General features: G+C 41.7%; 1 protein-coding gene across 4 annotated transcripts in view; it reads left to right on the forward strand.

Moving 5' to 3' along the window:
• The window catches only part of tmem39a (transmembrane protein 39A), a 76,262-nt gene that overhangs the window by 29,641 nt on the left and 23,325 nt on the right, over window positions 1-23,296 (forward strand). For 3 of the 4 annotated variants that reach the window (XM_043700964.1, XM_043700965.1, XM_043700966.1), the window contains exon 3: window positions 6,527-6,698. In XM_043700964.1, coding sequence (XP_043556899.1) covers window positions 6,586-6,698 — 113 coding nt within the window. In that variant the 5' untranslated portion in view covers window positions 6,527-6,585. Of the gene's footprint in view, window positions 1-6,526; window positions 6,699-23,296 lie in introns of those variants that run through there. The other variant, XM_043700967.1, reaches the window with a different exon arrangement.

Raw genomic sequence — 23,296 nt, forward strand, 5'->3', positions numbered from 1 at the left:
ACTCCGTTGCCTCCTTAAGACTTAAAACTTTAGTTTCCCGGTTTATCTTCTCTGCTAGAGCTACATGCTATACAGCTGCTGCTGATAACTGTATCTCTTTCTGCAGAAAATAGCTACCACAAGACTTTCATTAAAATAAAACAAAGAACTGGGATGCGAGGCTAGTTCGTAAAGTCAGATAATGTAGGCTTCAGGGGGAGCTTGCCAAGTGGAGAAAAATTGGCTTGATAGAGAAATGGTAACCAATGGTGTGCTACTGTCTTTAGTGCTAGATCCGGTGTTGTTTGTCATTTTATATAAATGATTTGGATGAGAATTTTAAGTATGGTTAATAAGTTTGCAAGTGATACTAAAGTTGGTGGTGTTATAGAAAGTGAGGCAGCTTATCTAAGCTTAGAGGGGTTTTGGTCAATTGGGCCAATAAGCTGAAGAGTGACAGATAGAGTTTAACTTAGCTAAAAGTGAGGTGTTGCATTGTGGTAAAACTAACAAGGGTAGGACTTGCACATTTAATGATACTTTGATTGCTAGATCATATCTACAATTTTCACATTGACTTTAGATCTGTGGTGCAAACTGGAAATATCAAGGTTCGTCCTAGGAATGCTGTAGTGAAGTATGTCTTAAAATTCACCATGCTGTCGATCATTGCTCATATTTTGACCATATTTCAAGAATTTTAATTTCAATTATTAGATTACATTGCATTGCCAGAAAGCCAAAAGATGAAATAATAGGGCCCTGGAGAGTGTTTTGGAGAACTGAGACCTCTAGCGATTCATTGAAGGTTGTCACTGGTAGGCAGAGAGGGAAAGAAGGTGTAGTATAGGACTTGGGATGTCAATTGCAGTTGTGCAGGATATTGATGAGGCCACTTTTGGAGTACAGTGTATAGTTCTTTTCGCCCTGCTGTAGGAAGGATATTATTAATTTGGAGAGGGTGGAGAAAAGATTTACAAGAATGTTAGTTGGAATGGAGGGTTTGAATTATAAGGAGATGGTGGATAGGCTGGGACTTTTCCACTGGAACATAAGAGTTGGAGAGGTGACCTTGTAAAGGCTTATAAAATCATGAGGGGCATAGATAAAGTGAACAGCAAAGGTTTTTCCCTGGGGTTGGGGGTTCAAAACTAGAGGACATAATTTTAAAGTGAGAGGGTAAAGATTTAAAAGGGACCTAAGGGACAACTTTCATATGTAGAACAAACTGATGAAGAAATTAGTAGATGCAGGTACAGTTAAAACGTTTTAAAAGCCATTTGGGTAGGTACATGAATAGGAATTAGCTAGTTTTGAGAAAATTTGTAGTTCAGGTTGAGGTTTTCGATGTAGGTTTGCTTGCTGAGCTGGAAGGTTCATTTCCAGACGTTTCATTACCCTACTAGGTAGCATCCTCAGTAGGCCTCCGGTGCAGCAATGCTGAAAATTCCTGCTTTCTATTTATATATTTGGGTTTCTTTGGGTTGGTGATGTCATTTCCTGTGGTGAAGTTACTTCCTGTTCCTTTTCTCAGGGGATGATAGATGGGGTCTAACTCGATGTGTTTGTTGTTTAGCGTTCCGGTTGGAATGCCATGCTTCTAGGAATTCTCGTGCATCTCTTTGTTTGGCTTGTCCTAGGATAGGTGTGGTGTCCTTCCTCATCCATATGTGAGGATACTAGTGAGAGAGGGTCATGTCTTTTTGTGTCTAGTTGGTGTTCATGTATCCTGGTAGCTAGTTTTCTGCCTGTTTGTGCAACATAATGTTTGTTACAGTCCTTGCACGTTATTTTGTAAATGACGTTAGTTTTGCTTATTGTCTGTATAGAGTCTTTCAAGTTCATTAGCTGATGTTTTAGTGTATTGGTGGGTTTGTGGGATACCATGATGCCAAGGGGTCTGAGTAGTCTGGTAGTCCTTTCCAAGATGTCTTTGATGTAGGGGAGAGTGGCTAGGGTTTCTGGATGCGTTTTGTCTGCTTGTTTGGGTTTGTTGCTGAGAAAGTGGTGGAGTGTGTTCATTCTTTTTGAATACATGGTATAGGTGATTTTCCTCTGCTCTGCGTAGTTCCTCTGTGCTGCAGTGTGTGTTGGCTCATTGAAATAACATCCTGATGCAGCTTCGTTTGTGGATGTTGGGATGATTGCTTCTGTAGTTCAGTATTTGATCTGTATGTGTTGGTTTTTCTGTAGTTGCTGGTTTGAAGTTCCCCATTGGCTGTTCGCTCTACTGTGACATCCAGGATTGGTAGTTTGTTGTTTTCGTCCTCCTTTAGTGAATTTTGTGCCAGTAAGGGTATTATTGATGGTCTTGAAGGTTACCTCTAACTTGTTTTGTTTAGTGATGACAAAGGTGTCATCCACGTAACGGACCCAGAGTTTGCGTTGGATGGTTGGCAGAGCTGTTTGCTCAAGTGTCTGCATTACTGCCTCTGCTAAGAATCCCGATATCGGAAATTCCATGGGTGTTCCATTGGTTTGTGTGTAGGTTTTGTTGTTGAAGGTGGAGTGTGTGGTAAGGCATCGGTCCACTCGCTTGATAGTCTCCTTGTTGATGAAGTTAGTGGTGTTTGGTGTATGTGTCTTTGGGTCTTCTAATAGTGTAGTCAGTGTTTCCTTGGCAAGGTTAATGTTGATTTGGAATGGTTTAGTGGATTTGGGCCAGATGTAGACATATGGAACTATTTTATTTTGGGGAAACTTGGTCAGCATGGATGAGTTGGATCAAAGGGTCTGTTTCTATGCTGTATAACTCTGACTCTGACTCTGAGTAGCTCAATAGATGTGTGATCCATTATTTATAGGATCAAGTTTACAAATAAGCTGTCAACTATAAATATCTCCTTCCGCAGCATTCTAAATGTTATAGTGGGTGCTTTGGTACGATGCTATTTATGGAAATAATCATGGAGGTTTTGTAAATGTAAGACAGCCTGGTTCCATGGTTGTTCAACATTACGTAGCTACAGAAATAAGCCATTTGGTCCAACAAATCTGGTGTATTGCATTCCATGCAAGCCGCCTCTTATTTCAACTACCACACACCAACTTGATTGAGTTTTTCCGCAGAGGTAACCAGGTATGCTGATGAGGACAATGCAATTGATGTGGTCTACTTGAAATTCAGCAAGGCTGTTGATAAGATCCCACATGGGAGACTACTAATGAAGCCAAGAGCCCATGAGATGCAAGGAAATTGGTTAATTTCGATCCAGAATTGACTGGTGGGGTGATGGCTAAGGGGTGTTCTTGTGAGTGGAAGTATGTGGGGGTCATTATTGGGGCCTGAGCAGTTTGTGCTGTAAACATGGATGGTTTAGATTTGAATGTGGGAGGGTTGATCAGTCTATTTGCAGATCCAACAAAAGTTGGAGAAGTGGTAAATAGTGAGGAAGACCGCCTTCAATTACAAGAGGGTTGGATAGGCTAGTCAGGCTGACCTGTGGCAAGTGGAATTCAGTCCAGTTAAGTGTGAGGTCAATCAATTGAGCAGGACAAACAAGGCAAGGGAATATATGATGAACAGTAGGACACTGGGAAGCATCAAGGATCAAAGGGAACTTGGTGTGTACGTCTGCTGGTACCTTAAGGTTGAGGGACAGGTTTATAAAATGTTTAAGAAGGCATATGAAATACTTCCTTTTATTAGCTAAGACATAGAATTTAAGAGCAGGGAGGTTTGCTGAAATTGTTTAAAACTTTTTGTTGGGCCACAGTGTACTGTGTGCAGTTCTGGAATCCATATTATAGGAGGGATGTGATGGCACCCTCCAGTGCAGACGGAATGTACCAGGATGTTGCCTGTGTTGGAGTGATCAGATAGTCTGGGATTGTGTCCTTTTGGAGCAAAGGAAACTGAAAGTGGATATATTTGATCTATAAAATTGAAGGGCATAAATGGCATTGACAGGAAGGAAGTGTTTCCCTTGTTAGTGGGCTAAGTGACCAGGGGCATAGATTTTAAGGTAAGGGATAGGATATTTAGAGGGAATATGAGGGAGGAAAAAATCCCTCCAGGTCGTGGAAATATGGAGAACTCACTGCCTGTAAGGGTTGCAGGGGTAGAAACCTTCATAGCATTTCAGAAATATTTAGATGTGCACTTGCGAAGCCAATTAAGTTAGCATATTTAGGTAAAAACAAATTGCTGGACAAATTTAGCAGGCCTGGCAGTATCTGTGAACAGAAAACTAAGTTAATGTTTCAAGTACAGTCAGAACTGGGAAGACCTGAAGAAATTTCTCCAGAAATTTGTTGTTTTTGTTTCAGGTATCCAGCATTTGCAATTTTGTGTTTTTTTTAATATAACTAAGTTGTTTTTGACAGGCACAGGCGCAGGCTCAATGGAATGAAGGGCCTCTTCCTGTGTTGTAGACCTCTGTGACTCTGTTGGCTTTTCAGCATGACTTTATATCATTTAGTCATCTACTTTTCTTTTTGGAAGCATTTGAATTATTTTTTTCACAACTGCTTCCTTTGGTACTCTGTACCACACTGATTTAAAGAGATTTCTCCTTCGTATTTGTTGCATTTATAAGTAACTATCTTGTATTAATACTTTCCAGTGTTTCTACTTTTTATGTTGAAATGCATTAGTAACAGTGATGTATTTAGCAGATTCTGTTCAAATTTATTGTGGGATTGTTTGTTGGAATTTCAAAACCCAAGCAAAGCCTGCTGTCCATTCAAAAATGTTTCATGAAGCCATGTAGTCAAAGTAAGTGGTTTAAAAGAGGCATCTTGTTTTGATTGGTGTTGAAAACTGTCTATTGTTATTTAAATAAAATTCTTATTTTATATTAGATTTTCTTCTCTTTGCATCACGTTTTTATTGCATGTGTAAGTATTGTGATTTTTAATGCAATTAATGCTGTAAGGCCAGCACACTCTGAAAATCGTAACATTTAAGGAACCGAGTTTTAGAGATTGCTACATTTTGTTCTGAGGTATTTGTCATTTTCAATTCTGCCTAGAAATAGGGGTGGGAATTGCAAAGTTTTCAGTAGTTTACTTAAGGCAATTCAGGGGCCACAGAAGAGCAGTTCTGAGGTCATTTGGCAAAGGCAACAGACCAGCAATTGAATAGGCCTATGGTGTTAGAACTCAGGAAGAACTCTAGGAATGAAGCAGCTCAGTGGTGGCATCCAGCCTCTGGAAATATCCTAGGATCCATTGAAGGAAGTCTGTGACTATCAGTGGTTCAGCACAGTGCAGATGGTGATTGAAAAACCCCCACACAGTATCTACTTGATGCAGTTAACACTTGGAGGGAGTGGCAGTAGTGCGTAGAGAACCCAGGGGAAGGACTGGCTCAGTGTCATTAGTTGTCATCTAAGACTTATGCCCACGTGGAACATGGAAAGGAAGATGATCGATCAGAACTGGAGCAATCATTGGTGCAGTCTGAGATGGAGTAACTCTTAGAGGGTATTTCCAAAGCCACATTGGTAGAAGTGAAAAAAAATTGTAATCTCTTGTGCAATTTAATGAGATTTGCCCTATCATGTCATTAATGTCTAGAGGGAAATTACTAAGGAATCCACTTTGATTGCATTTGCTGTTTGATAGTATTCTGTGGGATGTTTGTTCAGTCTATTACCCATATTTATATTGTGTTAAATCTAATATAAACTATACATTGTATTGCAGAGTATTTACTCATCCAGTGATGTGTAATAAAGTCTATTGTTGTTGGTTCAAAATTGAAATTTGCTAAGTTTGCTGGATCTAGATCATAACACATGAATAGTCTGGTCCATGATTGTAACAATATGTTGAACACACTCTGTTCGGTATGTAAGTTAGCTTGCTGAGCTAGAAGGTTTGTTTTCGGACGTTTTGTCACCATACTAGGTTAACATCCTCACTCCATCAACAAAGACATCGATTTAGATCCTATCTACCCTCCCTTGGAAAACAGAATCTGAAATGACATCACCCACATTAAGAAACCAAGACCTATAAATAGCGAGGCGGGACATACCACTAATGGCTTCACTGGAGACTCTCGCTGATGTTATCTAGTATGGTGACGAAACATCTGAAAACAAACCTTCCAGCTCAGCGTGCTAACATCAACCTGAGCTACAAATCTTCTCAAAAATCGCTAACGTTCTGATTCTCCATATATGCAAAACAATGTTGGAGTGAAAGATAGAAAGTGAATGTAAAACGTACATGGTGCAAGCTTTGGAAATGTGAAATTTAAATCTCTAATGTTGGTCAAACAATATGTGACCACCAAAATATTTATTGAGGCTGTTGACGTTGTTTATCAGAAGTGATACTGCTTGATCTACTGAGCATTATCAATATGTTCTCTCTGTTGTATGGTTCAGTTTTGTTTTTCTAATTCAAGATACTTGACTAAGTTGAGGTCTTTTCTAAATTTACTGGAGCTTTCATTACTAACTTGTGCAGCTGCTGCAGAAATATGGATGACGACACTTGAACAGATTTTCATTATTTTATGTTTTAGTTGTTGGATTTCTCCAAAGTGGGTGGGGGAATTTGCTATCTACTGACTGTGTTACTTGTTTTGTTGCAGAGCACAAAGTATCAGCTTGGGGCAGACTGCACCAGTGCTTGAAACCGTTGGCCCATGCCATGCCTGGTGGACGGCGGGGTCCGAGTCGGCAGCAGCTGAGCCGTTCAGCATTACCTTCTCTGCAGACGATTGTAGGTGGGACCTGTGGGAATGGGACTGGAATGAGGAACAGGTATCCAATGTCACAGTATAAACTAGATGCTGTAACTCTTTGCATTCTAAAATTGATGCTGTTGTATTGTTTAAATCGGAATATTCTCTTATTTCTGTAAAATTGTCCCTCGATACACTGGATGTTTCTAACTGGTTTGTATAAAACTACAAACAACTTCAGTTCTTGGGGAAGGAATCCTGCAAACTGGTGTACAAAAATAATCGCAATGTTTAGTTACATTTTTATTATGGATTTGTGGCATTTTTAGTCATGCACTCCTGAAGTTGTGATTTTTTTTGTTTATTCTGCAAAAACAAGACTAGTCAAAAGGAGTAAAACTTGAATTTTGATCAGATTATACTTTTGAATGATGTATCCAGTTTTAAGATATGAGGAAGACAGTGAGAAAATAAATCAAGAATACTATTTCAAATAAAAGTGAAAGCATAGGACTTGGTCGCTTTAATGGCTTCAAACTAATGAAAAACAAGTAATCTTTTATTGGAATGTTCTGCACGTGGAAACTTTTTATCTCCAAATCGATTCTTGGAGAAAGCAGCGAAGGCAAGAACCTGGCAGTGACTTGAAAATAGAAATTGGATGTAGCAAAGGGGACTGTAGAATGATGAATAAACTAAGATAGGCCAAGTTATCTCTTTTATCAAAAATTATCTTTCCATGACTGATTTTCATTAAAACTTAAATGAACATTCCAAAAAGTATTCACCTTTCTAAAAAAAAAATACATTTTTTTATTTTCTTGCTTCTACATGCCTATTTATTTGACTGTCCAATAAGTAGGGCTGCCCTTTGATTGTGATATCATGTTGGAACCAGATCCTGTCTGCTGCAATGTACACTCCTCATAGAGAGTCACTGGATTTGGAGCTGATCATTGGATCAGCCTTTTTATTTGTGGGAGGGGGGGGGAGGGGGGAGTTTAAAAATTCCTCCTGTCTTCAATGTCTAGCCCCTTATTCTGAGAATTCCCTATTAGTCCAAGACTGTCCCAGAAGGGAAAGCACCTTTTTATGCCTCTACCCTGCCAAATAATCTAAACATCGTGTATGTTTCAATAAGCTGCCTCTCATTCTTCTAAGTTCCAATGAATACAGACCCAATCTATTTGACCTCCCCTACAAAGACAGTCCCTCAATGTGGGATCAGTTCAGTGAACCTTCTCTGGACTGGTTCCAATGCCACAAGATCTTTCCCTAGATAGTGGGCCCAGAACTATTCATAATACTGCAGCTGTGAACTGACTAGTTTTTTGCATGGTTTGAGCAAAACCTCCCTTCTTTTATATTCCACTATTTGAAATAGAGGCTTCTCCATTATAATTGATATTAACTTTTATTTATTAGACTTAAAACACGAATGCATGGCTTCTATCCCAAACTGAATGTGAAATTCAATCCTGTTCTAATTTATTGAAGTTACTTTTTAACCTCTGGATTTAATTCTGTATTTTTCATTACTAGGTTTGGAATACCTTGCTCCATGATTAGCTGTAAAATGAATTTCTCTAAGAAATTGTCCCATACATCCTATTAACTAATTTTCCAGATTGCAATTATCAATCTGATTCTGCCAGCCTGCATGCAAATTTAAGTCACCCATGATTTTTGCAGTAACACCTATTTATTTCTTCCTTGTGTGAATCAATAATTATAGATAGCTTATACAACAGACTTTAGGGCGGCATGGTGGCACAGTGGTTAGCACTGCTGCCTCACAGCGCCAGAGACCCGGGTTCAATTCCCACCTCAGGCAACTGTCTGCGTGGGTTTCCTCCGGGTGCTCCAGTTTCCTCCCACAGTCCAAAAATGTGCAGGTTATGTGAATTGGCCATGCTAAATTGCTTGTAGTGTTAGGTGAAGGGGTAAATGTGTAGGGGAATGGGTCTAGGTGGGTTGCTCTTCGGAGGGCCGGTGTGGACTTGTTGGGCCGAAGGGCCTGTTTCCACACTAAGTCATCATCTAATCTTAATCAGTTAATTCTTTTGAAGAGGTAACAAGTAGGTTAGATCGGGGAAACTCAGTGGAAGTTATCTACCTAGACTTCCAAAAGGCCTTTAATAAGGTGCTTCACGGGAGGCTGTTGAGTAAGGTGAGGGCCCATGGTGTTTGAGGTAAGCTGCTGGCATGGATGGAGGATTGGCTGTCTGACAGAAGGCAGAGGGTTGTGATAAAAGGTTATTTTTCGGAATGGCAGCCAGCGACAAGTGGTTCGGTTTTGGGGCCGCAACTGTTCACTTTATATATAAATGATCTAGATGAAGAGACTGGGCGCATTCTGGCGAAGTTCACCGATGATACGAAGTTAGGTGGTCAGACAGGTAGTTCTGAGGAGATGGAGAGGCTACAGAAAGATTTAGACAATTTAGGGGAATGGTCCAAGAAATGGCTAATGAAATTCAATGTGAGCAAATGTGAGGTCTTGCACTTTGGAAAAAACAACACAGGCATGGACAATTTATAAACGGTGAGAAAATTCATAAAGCCAAATTACAAAGGGATCTGGGAGTGCTAGTACGGGATTCTCTAAATGTTAACTTGCAGATTGAGTCCATGGTTAAGAAAGCAAATGTAATGTTGTCATTTATTTCAAGAGGGTTAGAATATAACAAAGAAAAGTTGCTGCCCTCCAAGCCTGAGCCAGTCCAAATGTATTGTCTAAACCTGTCAGTCAATTCCTAAGTATCTGTATCCCTCTGCTCCCCACCTACTCCTGCATCTGTCCCGACGCATCTTAAATGAATCTACCATGCCTGCCTCTACCACCTCTGCTGGCAACGCATTGCAGATGCCCACCACCTCTGTGTGAAGTACTTGCCGCGTGTATCCCCCTCAAACTTTCCACCTTTCAACTTGAAAGCGTGACCTCTTGTTATGGAATTCTTCACCCTGGGAAAAAGCTTGTCTCTATCCACCCTGTCTATACCCTTCATGATTTTGTAAACCTCAATCGGGTCGCCTCTCAATCTCCTTTTTTTCTAATGAAAACAAACCTAACCTACTCAACCTCTCCCATACCAGGCAACATCCTCATAAACTTTCTCTGCACCCTCTCCAAAGCGTCCACATCCTTTTGGTAATGTGGTGACCAGAACTCTGCACAGTGTTCCAAATGTGGCTGAACCAACGTCCTGTACAATTTTAACATGACTTGCAAGCTCTTATACTCAATACCCTGTCCAATGAAGGCAAGTATACTATATGCCTTCTTGACCACTCTATCCACCTGTGCAGCAACCTTCAGGGTACAGTGGACCTGCACTCTCAGATCTCTCTGCCCATCAACTTTTCCCAAGGTTCTTCCATTCATTGTATAGTTCGCCCTAGAATTAGTCTTGCCTAAATGCATCACTTCATGTATTTGTCTGGATTGAACTCCATCTGCCACTTTCCACCCAACTTTCCAGTCTATCTATATCCTCCTATATTCTTTGACAGTCCCTTATGTTTTCTGCTACTCCACCAATCTTCGTGTCATCTGCAAACTTGCTGATCATACCAACAGTGCCCTCTTCCAGATCATTTGTATATCACAAACAAGAGTGGTCCCAAACACTGATCCCTGTGGAACACCACTGGTCTCCATTTTGAGAAACTCCCTTCAACTACTACTCTGTCTCCTGTTGTTCAACCAGTTCTTTATCCACCTAGCTAGAACACCCTGTGCACCATGTGGCTTCACTTTCTCCATTAGTCTACCATGGGGAACCTTATCAAATGCCTTACTAAAGTCCATGTATATGACATCAACAGCCCTTTCTTTATCTATCAACTTGGTCACTTTCTCGAAGAACTCTATTAAGTTGGTAAGGCATGATCTCCCCCACACTAAACCATGTTGCCTATCACTGATAAGCCAATTCTTTTCTAAATATAAAAAATCCTATCCCCCGGTACCCTCTCCAGCAACTTTCCCACCACTGACGTCAGGCTGACTGGTCTGACGTTACCCGGAATATCCCTATTACCCTCCTTGTACAGGGGAACAACATGAGCAACCTTCTAATCCTCCGGCACCTCCCCTGTACTTAACGATGCCACAAAGATATCTGTCAGGGCCCCAGCTATTTTCCTCTCTCGCCTCCCTCAGCAACCTAGGATAGATCCCATTAGGTCCTGGGGATTTGTCCACCTTAATAACCTCTAGCCTACCCAACACATCCTCCCTACTTATGCCAATGTGATCCAGACTAATCAGACTTCTATCTCTAATCTCAAAGGTTCTTCATGTTGCTCTCCACAGTGAACACTGATGCAAAGTAATCATTCAGAATCTCACCCATTCTCTCAGGTTCAACACACCGCCTTCCTTCATTATCCTTTGATGGACCAATCCTTTCTCTAGTTATCCGCTTGCTTCTTCTATAAGAATAAAATGCTTTGGGATTCTCCTTTAATTCTGCTTGCTAAAGCTATTTCATTACCCCTTTTTAGCCCACTTGATTCCTTGTTTAAGACTTGTCCTACTCTTCCGATATTCCTCCAGGGCCTGTTCTGTTTTTAGCTGCCTAGACCTTATGTATGCTTCCCTTTTCCTCTTGGCTAGTCGTACAAGTTCTCCTGTCATCCACGGTTCACGAATCTTGCCCTTCCCTTTCTTTGCCTTCGACGGGACATGCCTATCCTGCACTATCTTTAACCTATCTTTGAAAGCCTCCCACGTATCAAATGTGGACTTCCTTCAAATAGTTGTGTCCAATCCACATTTCCGAGCTCCTGCCTAATTTTGATATAATTGGCCTTGGCCCAGTTTAGTATTCTAAATATAAATGCAGTGATGTGCTACTGAGACTTTATAAAGCTCTGGTTAGGCCCCATTTAGAATACTGTGTCCAGTTTTGGGCCCCTCACCTTCGGAAGAGCATACTGGCACTGGAGGGTGTCTAGTGGAGATTCACAAGGATGATCCCTGGAATGGTAGGCCTAACATATGATGAACAACTAAGGAACCTGGGATTGTATTCGTTAGCATTCAGAAGGTTGAGGGGAGATCTAATAGAAACTTACAAGATCATGCATGGCTTAGAAAGGGTGAATGCTGGGAAATTGTTTCCATTAGATGGGATACTAGGACTCGTGGGCACAGCCTTAGAATAGAGGGGGTCACTTTAAAATGAAAATTAGGAGTCATTTCTTCACGCAGAGAATGGTGGGCCTGTGGAATTCACTGCCACAGAGCGCATTGGAGGCTGGGACATTAAATGTCTTCAAGGCACAGATTGCAAGATTAAGAATTTATCAAGGAATTAAGGCATACAGGGAGAGTGCAGGTAAGTACATTGAAATGCCCATCAGCCGTGATTGGATGTGGAGTGGACTCGATGGACTGAATGGCCTTACTTCCACTCCTATTTCTAATGGTTTTATGTACTTTTAAGTCATCTTTCATAAAGAGCAGAATTTAGATTCAGCCACATAAAGTGGCAAACTATGAAGTTGAGTCAGTCAACTGCAATAAAACAAGAACTGTCCCCTCAATCTAATGCACTATAACTAAAAAGATACATATTAGATCTGAATTTGTAATGTTGTTGTGCTTGCCACTTTGGTGGCAAGAACAGGAAGGCAGATTCCTACCTAAGTGGAATTAATTTAGATAAAGGGGCAGTACAAAGAGTTCTGGGTGTTCTTGTACACCATTCCTATTTCCTGACGAAGGGCTCATGCCCGAAACGTCTATTCTCCTGCTCCTTGGATGCTGCCTGACCTGCTGCGCTTTTCCAGCAACACATTTTCAGTTCTTGTACACCAGTCAATGAGGGTAAGCATGCAGGTACAGCAGGTAGTGAAGAAGACTAATAGCATGCTGGCCTTCAAAACAAGAGGTTCTTCTGTAGCTGTACAGGACCCTGGTGAGACCACACCTGGAGTACTGTGTGCAGTTCTGGTCTCCAAATTTGAGGAAAGACATTCTGACTATTGAGGGAGTGCAGCGTAGGTTCACGAAGTCAATTCCTGGAATGGCGGGACTACCTTACGCTGAAAGACTGGAGCGACTGGGCTTGTATACCCTTGAGTTTAGAAGACCGAGAGGGGATGTGGAATGCTCTGCCCCAGAGGGCAGTGGAGGCCCAGTCTCTGGATTCATTTAAGAAAGAGTTGGATAGAGCTCTCAAAGCTAGTGGCATCAAGGGTTATGGAGATAAGGCAGAAACAGGATACTGATTAGGAATGATCAGCCATGATCATATTGAATGGTGGTGCAGGCTCGAAGGGCAGAATGGCCTACTCCTGCACCTATTGTCTATTAGCTGCAATACCTTGCTCTGTATAACAAGAAATGAGCCAGAACTTTTTTTTTTATGTAAACAAAATCCTGAAATTATCAACAGCAGATTTCAACATGTTTTGTTCTCCATGATTCTGAAATGAACGTCAAATCTGAAAGATAAACTATGGCTAATGACATCTGAGAATATTTATGTTGGAGCTGTACTGACCTTGGTTATGCCATAACTGGAATATGGTGTTCAGTTCTGGATGCTGTGCTTTAAAAAGGCAGTGATTGCCCTGGAATGGCCGCAAAGGGGGTTCACCAGGAAGTTACCTGGGATGGGGCATTTCAGCTCGAGGTTGGATAAGCTCTGGTTGTTTTCTTTGGAGAAGAGAAGGCTGAGGAGTGGACCTGATTGAGCTATATAAGATCTTGAGGGACATGAGAGGGTTGGATAGAAAGCAGCTGTTAGTTGAGGGGTCAATAATAAGGGAGATTAATTTGAAGGCAAAGGGCAGGAGGTTTAGAGGGGATTTGAAGAGGATTTGTTTTACCCAGAAGGTGATGGAATTCTGGAATGCACTGCCTGGGAGGGTAGTTGAGGTGAGAAACATCAACCTTTTTAAAGTACTTATCCAAGTACTTTTTAATGTTATTAATATTCAAGACTGGACCTAGTGAAGGAAAGTGGGACTAGTGGTAGGTTTTTGGTGGTAGAGGTTAATGTGCTGAAGGGCCTCTTCTGTACTATATGATTCTGAGTAATTCAAAGCTGACAACTGTTCTAGTTTTGAGTTTTCACCTCAGATACTTCAGTATCTGAGGAGTCACAGATGGAACTGAACATGTGCAATTATCAATGAACATTGCCACTTCTACCTTTTTTTATGATAGTGAAGATCATTGCACCTGAAAGTGGTTGGGCATAGGAAATTACTTTGAGCAAGTCCTGCAGAGATGTCATGGAGCTGAGATAACTGACCTCCAACCACCTTTCCATCTCCATTTGTACCAGGTATGACTCTAACCAACAGAGCATTTCCCTACTTCTCACTGATTCCAGTATTGCAAGGGATCCTTGCTGCTGTATTCAGCCAAGTGTAGCCTTGATGTCCAAGGCCCTAACTTTCACCGGGCCTCAGGCTCTGTGTTTTTGCCTGTGTTTGAATTAAGGGTGTAATGAGCCAGTGCTTCTTGACAGCACTGTTGACAACTCAATCTACCACTTTGCTGATTGAGAGTAGATTGATAGGGGATGTAGTAGTCCTCTGTGTCCAGCACATTCTTGGGCAATTTTCCACATTGCTTTGTGGATGCTAGAGTTGCAGCTAGGAGAAAGTGAGGGCTGCAGATGCTGAAGATCAGAGTCGCCAGTGCAGTGCTGGAAAAGAACAGCAGGTCAGGCAGAATCTGGGGAGCAGGAGAATCACACTTTGGGCTTATGCCCGAATGTCGATTCTCCTGCTCCTTGAATGCAGAGTTGCAATTACACTGGAACAGCTTGACTAGGGTTGCAGCTAATTTTGGAAAACAAGTCTTAAATGCTAATGTCAGAATGTTGGCAGGGGCCGAGAGCTTTTACAGAACACAGCCTTCAGCCATTTCTTAATATCCCAAGGAGTGAATCAAATTGGATGAAGATTGGCAACTCTGGGGTCCACATGAAGAGGTCACAATGGATCTTTCACTTGGCAACTCTGACAGTTAATGCTTTTGCAATTATTTTCTGTGTCTTTTTGCACTGATGTCCTGGGTATCCACATAGTTGAGAGTGTGGGGTATTTATGACTATCCTTCTCCAGTTGAATATTTTAATTATTTCCAGTTTCCAGTTATGGCTGCATGTGGTACAACTGCAGAGCTTGGACCGGATCTGTTGATTGTGTGGGATTACTTGGATCTGTCTCTCTCATGCTGCTGTGGTGTTTGACATAAGTAGTCCTGCATTTGGAGCTTCACCAAGTTGACCCTTAATTTTTATGTATGCCAGGTTCTGCTCCTACTCTAGCATGTTTTCCTACTCTCCTTTTCTTTGAACCAAGGTTGATCCCAGGCTTGAAGGTAATGGTAGAATAAGAAATACGCAAGTCTGGAATCTTATTGGTCAGACTTTAGATTTACTTCCCTAAAGGTCATCTGTGAGCTTGATTTGTTTAACAACAATCATTCATTGTTTTGTGGTCACTATTAGATTCTCATTTAATTCCAGTTTTATAAATTGACTTCAAAATCTCAATTTTGAGTGAGATTCAAAACGCTAACTCTATTTCTGTCAGTTTTTCCAATATTCTGTGTTTGTTTCAGATTTCCAACATCCGCAATATTTGCCTTCTGTTCAAATTTTATCTGCTGTGATGGAATTTGAATTCCTGTCATGAAATATTTGACCTGACCCTCTGGATATAGTCCAGCTTCATTATTATTACACCACCTCCTCCCTATTTGTGTGGCAATGGGATTGGGATGTTTTAAGGTGTCTGAACAGACAAGTGAATCAGTAAAGGAATAGTCCTGTTTGCAATACTGAAATGTTTTGAGAGGAAGAGATGCACAAGAACATTCTTTTTTTAAAAAAAAAATGACCAGGAGTTCCACATGTTCCCATGAGCCCACTGTCTTGTTCTGTGAAGTAATGGCTGTTTTGATCTGTGTCCTTGACTCTCCAATATAGTGCTTGCCATTACATAACTCTTGACTGCCTTGTTGATCAAAAATCATCTGTTTCCCTTCAACCATTAAACATACTTAGTAATGGCTTTCTGGAGGGAAATAAAATCCAAAGGTTTTAAATCCTCTGAGAAGTACTCCTAAACACCATCTTATATAGGCAACCACTTTATTCTGAAACTGTATCCACTAGTTTCTAGATTCCTCCACAAGGGAAAACATTTTCTTGAATTCACTTCTCTGTCAAGCTCTCAAAATTATCTTCCATTATCCTAAACTGCAATGAATACTCTGTCATAGGCTCAATGTTTCCTGCAGCAAAGAAAGATGTCACAACATGGTGCCTTTTTATGAAATAAGCAAACATATGAGGAATCCTGTTCCCTGGAGCATTCTCCATGATAATGTCGCAACCAATCAATCGACTGGCCAATAATTGGCACCTTTTTCTCATGCAGTATAAATTATTTCTCACTTTTGAAATGTGGCATTCTTTTTGGCCTAATGGATGCAATATGAAAATCTTTGACGACATGATCAATTTGTTGTTCAGCAGTATTTGTGTTTTGGTTCAGTTTGGTAACTAGATTGGTGTCTTATGGTTTTGGGTTCATTCACTTTGCCATTACTGTTGACTGTTTCAGCCAAAATACTCCATAATTTTAAGACTGAGGAAACAAGAGTTACAGCATGAAAAGAGGACTTTCTGACCAGCATGCTTGCATTTTTTCTCTTTTCCAGCATTTGGCCTGTAGGGTCACCTTCTGGGTCAAAACAAAACTTCTTTAAATCCCCCTTAAACCTCCTGCCCCTTATCTTAAATCTATGCCCCTAATTTCTGACCACTCAATTAAGGAGAAATGTTCATCCTGTTTATGATCCTCATAATTTTGTATGGTTCAGTTGGATTCCCCCCTCTGCCTTCTCTGCTCTAACTAAACAATCCTAGCCTAAACTAACTAAAATGCTGAGAAATAAATAAAGAGAAACCAAAGATTGAACTGTATTTTTTTTTCCCCCCCAGACGGATTTTGGCTGTCAAAGCTACAGGAAGGAAATTTGATTGCTCCCTATTTACAAATCCAGCCATTAATTCATTGCAAGTTCAGAGTATAGAATATGTTGTGAATATCAAGTAAATATTCCTCAGAGCCTATTGGAAGCTATTTGCATTGACTGGTGTTTTCAGAAACCAAGATACAATCCCATGTGTCTCTGATATCCCAGATCTTGAAGACTGCTTACTGAACTAGCTGATTACTAACTATTATTCTTCTTTTGACTTATCTATTGACTGTCTATCTTTGTATGAGTGGAGGCGAGAATCAAAGAAACTTGGTATAAATCAAAGACATTAATTAGATTACCTTTTTTGTTCTACTATAGCAACTGTTAATAATAAATTATTTTTTAAAACAAAGCCTCAAGCTACCTAGTCTCTTCACGGGTGAGTTGCTACATCCCAGGCAATATACTGGTGAATCTCTTTGCAAGTTCTCTACAGCAATTACATCTTTCTAATATTGTGGCAGCCAGTCCGATACTGTAACTGAGGTCTAACTAGCATTATGTACAACTCGGTTTTAACCTCCTTGCTCTCTTATTCAATGCCTTGACAAATAAAAGTAAGTATTGGACTTTATATGGAATTAAGAATCTACTGAGCAGCATGAAATCATTTGTTGATCATTGGAAAAGCCCATCTGATTTAATAATGTCCTTCAGGGAAGGAAATCTGCCAGCCTCACCTTGTTTGGCCTACACGTGACTCCAGACCCATAGCAATGTGGTTGCCCTCTCAGTTGCACCAACCACTACGAAGTCTCAAAGAAACGAAACTGGTCGGATCACCTGGTGTTGACCTTGGCACCAGAAAAGACTGAAAGAAACAGCCTTGTCAACCCTGCAAAATCCTCCTCACTAACATCTGAGGGCCAGTGCCAAAGTTGGGAGAGTATCTCTCAGACTAGTCAAGCAACAGCCTGATGTAGTCAGACTCGTGGAATCATAGCTTACGGACACTGTCCCAGACACCACTATCACCTCTCTGGATATGTCCTGTCTTAACTGCAGGACAGACCCTGCAGAGGTGGTGGCACAGTGGTATACAATCAGGAGAGAGAGTTGCTCTGGGAGTCCTCAACATTGACAAGTCTTGTGGCTTGAAATTAAGTGTGGGCAAGGAAACCTCTTTTGATTACCATGTACCATCCTCCCTCAGCTGATGATTTGGTACTCCATGTTGAATACTTGGAGAAAGCACTAAGGATGGGAAGGGCAGAAAATGTACTGTGGGTTGGGGGATTGCAATGTCCACCACCAAGAATGGCTCAGTAGCAGTAGTACAGATTTGAGCTGGTTGGGTCCTAAAGGACATAGCTGTGAGGCTGGGTCTACGGTAGGTGGTGAGGGAACCAACAAGGATGGGAAAACCTACCTGACCTCATTCTTATCAATGTGCAAGCTGCAGATTTATCTGTCCATAACAGTTTCAATAAGCATGACCACTGCACCGTCCTTATGGAGACTAAGTCTCATCTTCACACTGAGAATAACTTCCATCATGTTGTGTGGCACTATCACCGTGCTAAATGGGACAGACTTCAAACAGATCTAGCAGCTCAAGACGGCATCCACAAGGTGTTGTGGGCCATCAACAGCAGCACAACTGTACTCCAACACAATATGTAACCTCTCAGCCCAACATATCCCCCACTGAACTATTACCATCAAGCCAGGAGATCAACCCTGGTTCAATGGAGAGGGCAGGAGGGCATGCCAGGAGCAGCACCAGGCATACTTGAGGATGAGATGTCAATCTTGTGAAGCCACCAAACAGGACTACTTGCATGCCAAACAGCATAAACAACAAGTGATAGACACAGCTAAGTGATCCTACAATCAACTGATCTGATCTAAGCTCTACATTCCTGCCACATCCAGTTGTGAATGGTGGTGAATAATTAAACAAATCACTGGAGGAGGAGGCTGCATAAATATCCCCACTCAATGAAGGAAGAGCCCAGCACATCAGCTTTTTGCAGCAATCTTCAGCCAGAAGTGTTGAATAGATGATCCATCTTTGCCTCCTCCAGTGGTCCCTAGCATTACTGATACCAGTCTTAAGCCAATTTTTGATTTACTCCAACTGTTTCTTAATGCCACGTGGAGGACATTGCGAAGGCTAAGAGCCTTGACAACATTCTGGCAGTGGTACTGAAGATTTATGCTCCAGACTTTGTCGCACTAGTACAGATGTCTAACACACTGCTGTCTAACCAGTACAGATACAACACTGGTATCAACCTGACAATGTGGAAAATTGCCCAAGTATGTCCTGTACATGGAAAGCAGGACAAATCCATCAGTTCACTCTCAATCATCATAAAGTGATAGAAGGTGTCATAAACAGTGCTATCAAGCAACACCTGCTCAGCAATAACCTGCTCAGTGATGCCTAGTTTAGGTTCTGCTAGGGCCACTCAGCTTCTGACCACACTACAGCTTTGGTTCAAACATTGACAAAAGAGCTGAATTCCAGACGTGAGGTGAGAGTGACTGCCCTTGACATCAAGGCTGCATTTGACCAAGTGTAGCTTTAAGGAACCCTCGTAAAACTGGAATCAATGGGTATCGTGGGGATGGGGGGAGGGCAACAATATCCAATGGTTGGGAGTCAAACCTGAAATGTTGGAAGATGGTCTTGGGCTTGGTCGTTGGACGTCAATCATCTCAGCTTCAGGACATCTCTACAGGAGTTCCTCAGAATAGTGTCCTCGGCCCAACAAAGATCAACAGAGGCAACGTATAAAAAGGAAGGAGAAGATTAAATGTGATGGTAAGTGAGCCAGTAGTATAAAGGAAGACTAAGAGTTTCTTTAGATATAGAAAGGGTAAAAGAGAGGTAAAGGTGAAATTGGGCTGCTGGAAAATAACGTTGGAGAGATGGTAGTGGGGAATAAGGAAATGACTGAGGAACTGAATGATTACTTCGTGTCAGTCCTCCTAGTGGAAGACATGAGTAATATCCCAAAAATTCAAGAGTGAGGGGGCAGAGCCGATTTATGATGGTTATCACCAAGGAGAATGCGCTAGAAAAACTGAACGGCCTAAAGGTGGAGCAATCAGATGGATTATAACCCCAGCGATCTACAAGAGATAGTTGAAAATAGAGTGGAGGTGTTAGTAGTGATCTTTCAGGAATCGGAGATTTTCCAGTTCTCTGGGAAATATTAAAGTGACAACCCTGTTTAAAAAAGAAGTAAGGCAAAAGATGGAAAATAACAGAGCGATTTTAGCCTAACGTTGGTCATGGGTAAGATCCTGGAATCCATTGTGAAGGATGAGATTTCTGAATACTTGGAAGCATATGGTAAAATAGGATAAAGTCAGCATGGTTTCATCAAGGGGAGGTCTTTGAGGGAAGTAACGAGCATGTTAGACCAAGGAGAGCCAATGAATGTTATCAACCTGGGCTTCAAGAAGGCCTTTTGACAAGGTGCCGTACAGGAGGGCTGCTGAGTAAACTAAAGGTCATATTAGAGCCAAGGTGCTAGCCTGGATAGATGTTTGGCTGTCTGGAGAGAGCAGAGAATGGGGATAAGAGTCCTTCTCAGGATGGCAGCCAGTGACAAGTGGTGTTCTGCAAGGCTCAGTGTTGAGACCACAACTTTTCACATTCTACATTCACGATCTAAATGAAGAAACTGAGGGCATTCTGGCTAAGGTTGCATGTTCAGAGGATTGTATTTAAGATTGATATAGGTTCTTGAATATCAGGGGTTACAGGGAGAAAGCGTGAAATGGGGTTGTAAAACTTATAAGCCATGACTGATTGATTGGCACAGATTCAATAGGCTGAATGGCCTAATTTCTGCTCTTATGTCTTATGGTCATAACTGGACAATATCCAGGCTTGGGCTGACAGGTGGCAAGTAACATTTGTGCCACACAAATGCCAGGCTATGATCATCTCCAGTAAGAGACAATCTAACCACTGCCCCTTGGCATTCAGCAGTGTTACCATCACTGAATCTTCCACTGTCAACATCCTGGGGGTTATCATTGATCAGAAACTAAACTGGACTCCCCATAAAAACACTAATTACAAGGGTAGGTCAGATGCTAGGAATACTGCAGTGAATAACTCACCACCTGACTCAAAGCCTGTCCACCATCTACAAGGCACACGTCAGCAGTGATTGAATACTCTTCACTTGCCTAGATGAGTAGAGCCCCAACAAGACTCAAGAAGCTTGACCCCATCCAGGACAAAGTAGCCTGCTAGATTGGCACAACAATCACAAGCATCCACTTCCTCCACCACCATCGCTCAGTAGCAGCAGTGTGTCTATCTATAAGATGCACTGCAGACATACACCAAAGATCCTCAGCACCTTCCACACCCATGACCACTTCCATGTAAAAGAACAAGGGCAGCAGATCTATGGGAACACCACCTTCAAGTTCCCATCCAAGCACTCACCATCCTGACTTGGAAATATATCACCATTCCTTCTGTTGGGTCAAAATGTGCAGAGTATTTCTTAAATGTTAAGAGGTTGCAAAGGGATTTAGGTATCAGTCACTGAAGGCTAACATACAGAACTGGCTCAAAGATAGAAGATAGAGGGTGGTGGTGAAGGTTTGTTTTTTCAGATTGGAGCCGGTGACCAGTGGAGTCCACACAGATTGGTGCTGGGTCCACTACTTTTCTTCATTTACATAAGTGATTTGGATGTCCGCATAAGAAATATAGTTAATAAGTTTGCGGCTGACACCAACATTGGAGGTGTAGTGGACAGCAAAGAAGGTTACCTCCGATTACAACGGGATCTTGATCAGATGGGCCAATGGGCTGAGAAGTGGCAGATGGAGTTTAATTTAGATAAATGTGAGGTGCTGCATTTTGGAAAAGCAAATCTTAGCAGGACTTGTACACTTAATGGTAAGGTCCTAGGGAGTGTTGCTGAACAAAGAGACCTTGCACCGCAGGTTCATAGCTCCTTGAAAGTGGAGTCGCAGGTAGATAGGATAGTGAAGACGGCATTTGGTATGCTTTCCTTTATTGGTCAGAGTATTGAGTACAGGAGTTGGGAGGTCATGTTGCAGCTGGAAAGCAAATCTTAGCAGGACTTGCACACTTACACAAGGTCCTCAGGAGTGTTGCTGGTTAGGCCACTGTTGGAATATTGTGTGCAATTCTGGTCTCCTTCCTATCGGAAAGATGTTGTGAAACTTGAAAGGGTTCAGAAAAGATTTATAAGGATGTTGCCATGGTTGGAGGATTTGAGCTATAGGGAGAGGCTGAATAGGCTGAGGCTGAGGGGTGACCTTTTATAGAAGTTTATAAAAAGGTGAGGGGCATGGATAGGATAAATAGGCAAATCTTTTCCCTGGGTTGGGGGAGTCCAGAACTAGAGGGCATAGGTTTAGGGTGAGAGGAGAAAGATATAAAATAGACTAAAGGGGCAATTTTTCCATACAGGGGTGGTATGTGTATGGAATGAGCTGCCAGAGGAAGTGGTAGAGGCTAGTATAATTGTAACGTTTAAAAGGCATCTGGATGGGTATATGAATAAGAACGGTTTGGAGGGATATGGGCTGGGTGCTGGCATGTAAAGTTAGATTGGGATATCTGGTCAGTATGGACAGGTTGGACTGAAGGGTCTGTTTCCCTGCTGTATATCTCTTTGGCTCTATGAGTATGGAGGTTCAGCAGCTATTAGGAAGGAGTTAATGGAATGTTGACCTTTTTATTGCAAGAGGATTTGAACACATGAGTAATGAAGTTATGTTTCCATCACATACGTGCCTAGAAAAAAACCACACCCTGGAATAGTGTGTGCAGTTTTGGTCCCTGTAAAACAGGAATGATATTTTTGACATAGTGGGACTGCCACAAAAGTTTGCTAGACCTGACCCTGGAATAGGACAGGCTCACTGATGAGAGACAAGTCCAAACTGGATCTATATTTTGGAGAAATTTGAAGAATGAGGGGTGATCTCATTGAAACTTACAAAATGCTTAAAGGCATGGACATGGTGGATAAAAGTAAGATATTTTCCCCTCTTTGGAGAGTCTTGAACTGTGACAACACTTTAAAAGTACAGGGGATGCCATTTAGGCGGAGGTGAGAATTTCTTTTACCTGGAGTATTGTGAATCCTTGGAATTCTCTATTCCAGAGTTGTGGCAGCTCATTCTTTGAGTAGTAGTAGTTGATTTAAATTTTTGATCATCAGTGAGATCATCTGGGTAAAAGGTCTTGAAGTGTTTGAACATCCATGATCGTTGGAATTGATAGAGTAAACTTGATGGGCTGAATGACAAACTCCTGTACCTATGTTCCTGAAAAAAAAGCTAATGAAATCTAAGCCCTTATTTCCAGCATAGTGTTGAGTTTTGGTCAGATCGCATCAGGCGATCTGATGAAAGAGATATTGGTTTTTGAGGGATTACAGTGCATATTTGACATATGTAGATTAGAGATGCTGGAGATCAGAGCTGAAAATGTGTTGCTGGAAAAGCGCAGCAGGTCAGGCAGCATCCAAGGAGCAGGAGGATCGACGTTTCGGGCATGAGCCCTTCTTCAGGAATGAGGAAAGTGTGTCCAGCAGGCTAAGATAAAAGGCAGGGAGGAGGGACTTGGGGGAGGGGCGTTGGAAATGCGATCGGTGGAAGGAGGTCAAGGTGAGGGTGATAGGCCAGAGTGGGGG

The sequence above is a fragment of the Chiloscyllium plagiosum genome, chromosome 12, assembly GCF_004010195.1.
Source record: "Chiloscyllium plagiosum isolate BGI_BamShark_2017 chromosome 12, ASM401019v2, whole genome shotgun sequence".
Taxonomy (NCBI): Eukaryota; Metazoa; Chordata; class Chondrichthyes; order Orectolobiformes; family Hemiscylliidae; genus Chiloscyllium; species Chiloscyllium plagiosum.